The 3883-nt window shown below is 33.1% G+C and overlaps 1 protein-coding gene across 1 annotated transcript in view; it reads left to right on the forward strand.

Annotated features, from left to right (window-relative positions):
• The first annotated feature begins 1235 nt into the window (after positions 1–1235).
• Positions 1236–3883, forward strand: part of LOC107748483 (SCY1-like protein 2) — a 12581-nt gene continuing 9933 nt past the window's right edge. Inside the window, exons 1-2 of the mRNA XM_016563273.1 lie at positions 1236–1253; positions 1987–2144. Of these exons, the coding sequence (XP_016418759.1) occupies positions 1236–1253; positions 1987–2144 (176 nt within the window). The remainder of the gene's footprint in view (positions 1254–1986; positions 2145–3883) is intronic.

Genomic DNA, 3883 nt, shown 5'->3' on the forward strand with positions numbered 1-3883 from the left:
TCTAACTGCTTTGCTAATTTCACTTGGATGAAATGAAACATTCAGCACATTTTCCATTTCTTAAAATCCCAAATACTTAAAAATGAAAAAATCAGCCTATGTAATACTTTAATAATTGACTAAAGTAATAGTTCTTTTAGTGCTGGGCGGTATACCGGTTCATATCGAATACCGGTGTTTATTTTTGTTATGATATGAATTTTTAAAATACTGCAATACTAAATACTAAATCAGTATGTCGCTTATACAACGTTCGGAACGCGACACTGTTTGAAAGGGGTCCCTTTTCACTGTTGCACTGTGTTGAGGGAACAGCTGTTTGTGTTACTAAGCGTGAAAGTTCCGAAACTGAAGCTGTAGAACTAATAGAACGTGATGACACAGAAGAACTCATCCACAATATCCACATTGACCGCCACAAATATCCACCGCCCCCTGCCATCAGCTCTCGCGTCTCATACACACGAGTGCGACTTTAGCACTAGATTTAGCAACTTTCAGACCCTTTTAGCGGCTTTTTTCCATAGAATATTCATACTGACAAACCTAGCGACTTTTTTGGATAAACCTTAGCTATGGTTCAGTTGGAAGATTTCGCCAGTGCTGTCCCGCGAACGCGAGGTCTGACTTTCCCGGAGAAGTGTCATCTCTCTCGGCGTCTGTTCTGTGCAGTGAGCGGCAGAGAAGCAGTGCATTCAGTTAACCGCACTGCAGCCGACTCGTCAATAAATGAGTACAAAACAGCGTTTCCTAGCACTTGTCGCTTACTGATTGTTTGGAATTATAAATATGAGCGTAGTTCGTCTGTTAATATCACATGCACTTTTTTGTTTGTTGTTTTTTTTAGTTTGTTACTCAGACGCAGGCAGTGCGCTGCATGAGACAAAAAGTAATATAGCCAAAACAACTGCATAGCCGCTCTTTAGTGTAGATGCTTGTTGATTTTATCAGACGATGCCGCGATTATAAGTGAGAGTGACTCCTGGTTAACATGTATTAAAAGGGGTCGTGTTTAGTCACTATTTAGTGTGGTATTTATGACAATATTCACTCATCGTGACAGTAAAATAGGGCATTCTAAGTCAATATACTGCAGTATTTCCTCTCTCAATCAGTAGAAAATATGGTTAACACCCGGTCATGCATGAAAAAAAAATACACCGTCATGTACCGTGAAACCGGTATAATTTTGAAAAATACCGTGATATAAATTTTTGGTCATACCGCCCAGCACTATGGCTAATACAGATGTGGTTTTGTTTGAAATTGCAAATGATTGGAAGCATCACTTAAAATGGGTTGAATTATTAATAAACAAATGTGTGTTATGAGTTGAATGTTTAAGTTAAATGTACAGATATTACAAATTATATATTATTTTTAATAAATTATTTGTTGAATGTACATATGTACAGATATTGCTAAATAAATATATATATATAAATATTTATTCATTGAATTTTTTTGTCGATTTTGCAGGTGTACTGATTTTTTATAAATAAAAATCAAATATTGTTTCATATTTTTTTTGTTGAATGTACAGAAGTACAGATATTATTATTGCAAAATAAATATGAATGTAAATATTTTTCTATATATTTGTTGAATTTGCAGATGTACAGATAGTTTTGCAAATATAATATAATGTAAATTTTATTAAAAAAATATTTGTTGTTGTTGAATGTACAGATATTGTTTCAAAATAAACAAAAATCCAAATATTTGTAAATAAATTTTGTGCAATGTATGGACATTGATATGTTTGCAAAACAAATATAAATGTAAATATTTTTAATAGATCATTTGTTGAATGTACCGATATTACTGCAGATGAAATATACATTTAAATATGTTGTAATAAATTATTTGTTGAGTTTAATAAATTAATAGATTTAATTTAGGTTTTTTTATTTTTATTTTTGTAAATTTTTTTGCTCAGCCATTGAAATTTTACACTGCTACAAATTTGCATTCTACTTCCCGCAGGAAGTGGCAGTCTTTGTGTTCGATAAGAAGATCACTGATCGCTATCAGAAGTTTGAGAAGGATCTGATCATTGATTCACTGAAGAAAGGAGTTCAACAGCTGACCCGGTTACGACATCCGCGTCTCCTCACAGTTCAGCACCCACTGGAGGAGTCCAGGTGACCACAATGCCAACACGCATTGACACATGCTACGACACAAACTGTGTTTTAAAACCTAGTGAGCTGTCAACATGGCCAGCATTTTGAACAAAGAACAAACAGTTGAACAAAGCCAGAGTGTTATCATCACCTCGTTGAAAATGCACTTCATTTCTTATCCACTTTGATTTAGTTTCGCTGTGATTCATGACTCTGAAGCTTCAGAAGCAAAAAATCCACTCTCGATAAAAGAGTTCAGAGCTTTTACCTTTATTTCTTTATTCTTGTGCTACTACAATCAATATGTGTCTGTGTGGATGCATGAGATCAAAAGCAGCAGTTCGTCTGTGGAAAATCTCTCCGGATTAAAGGCAGAGTAAGTGATTTTTCAAAAATACTTTAGAAAACTTAATACATGGATCTCTTAGGAGATGTCAGACTTAAGCTTCGTTCCAGAATCTAGTCTTGCAGTCTACGGTAGTGCTGGGCGGTATGACCAAAAATTTATATCACGGTATTTTTATTGTTATTCCTTATCTACTTGTTCTATTATTATTATTATTTATTTTATTTTTATTTTTATTTATTTATTTATTATTATAATTTTTTTTTTATTATTATCTGTGTTTTTGTTCTGTCGCTGTCATTCTGTTGCACTGCGGAAGCTTCTGTACCGCCCAGCACTAATCTACAGTCTACATGTTATCCTAACTAAACACGATGCGATAAGATTCTGTGACAAGCAATTTGGTCTGTTCACACCCAGACGTGACAAAACTACAAGACACAACAAAACCGATTACAAATCACAGCCAATCAGAAGAGCATGTGAGCGGGCTGTCTCACACTTGCAATGAAATAGATAAGTACATGATCAAATGAATAAAATTAAACCATTTTACATTTTTAAAAAATATAAAATCAGTGACTGATTGAATCCTTGTCATGGAACTTTTTCTCATCATGACAAATCACATATCGTTGGAAAGGTTACATATTTAGTGACTATTTTGTGGTAGAAGTAATACTGTTACAGAAATGTACACATTTGTGCCATGAAAATGCATTAAAAAAATTAAATGGAACTTGGGTGTCACCCGTTGGCTATTTTTAGTATAGCGCCTAAACAAAATCTCACAGGAACCTTGATTTTTGTGATATCAACTTCAAATTTGGAGTATAACTTAGTTAGGCATATGGTTTTGATTTTATAGCAATGTATTACTTTATTGCAATGGAAGTCATACACAATGATATAAGAACTTCAACTATTTTAATATTATACAAAACACAATCAGTACCTTTGCTGTCAGTCACAACTAGGGATGTAACGATTCACTCAACTCACGATTCGATTCACGATTTTGATTTCACGATTCGATTTGATTCAGGATTTTGATTCACGACAAAATTAGATTTAAGACAAATTATAAATTAAATGTGTCCTTTTATTATTGCTTGGACAAAATGCTGCACGTTTCTTTGTGAAACTGAAATATAACACTATAATAATATACTAATATAGCACATATTATTGCTCTTTTGTTGGTTTTGATTGCTTTTATTGTCCTCAAAAAAGCGTCTGCTAAATAACAAAATTTAAATATTGGCTACTGTAAATGTAAATAACAAAACTAAATTGAAATTTTAAAACAAGCCCCAAATCAAATAAGTAACACAAATAAAAAAAATCTCTTCATATAAACAAACTAAGGCTTTGTCTGTGCTCTTTCCATTTAAAATTAGAGGCAACCACT

Source organism: Sinocyclocheilus rhinocerous, unplaced genomic scaffold (genome assembly GCF_001515625.1).
Source record: "Sinocyclocheilus rhinocerous isolate Xijiao unplaced genomic scaffold, SAMN03320098_v1.1 scaffold78, whole genome shotgun sequence".
Taxonomy (NCBI): Eukaryota; Metazoa; Chordata; class Actinopteri; order Cypriniformes; family Cyprinidae; genus Sinocyclocheilus; species Sinocyclocheilus rhinocerous.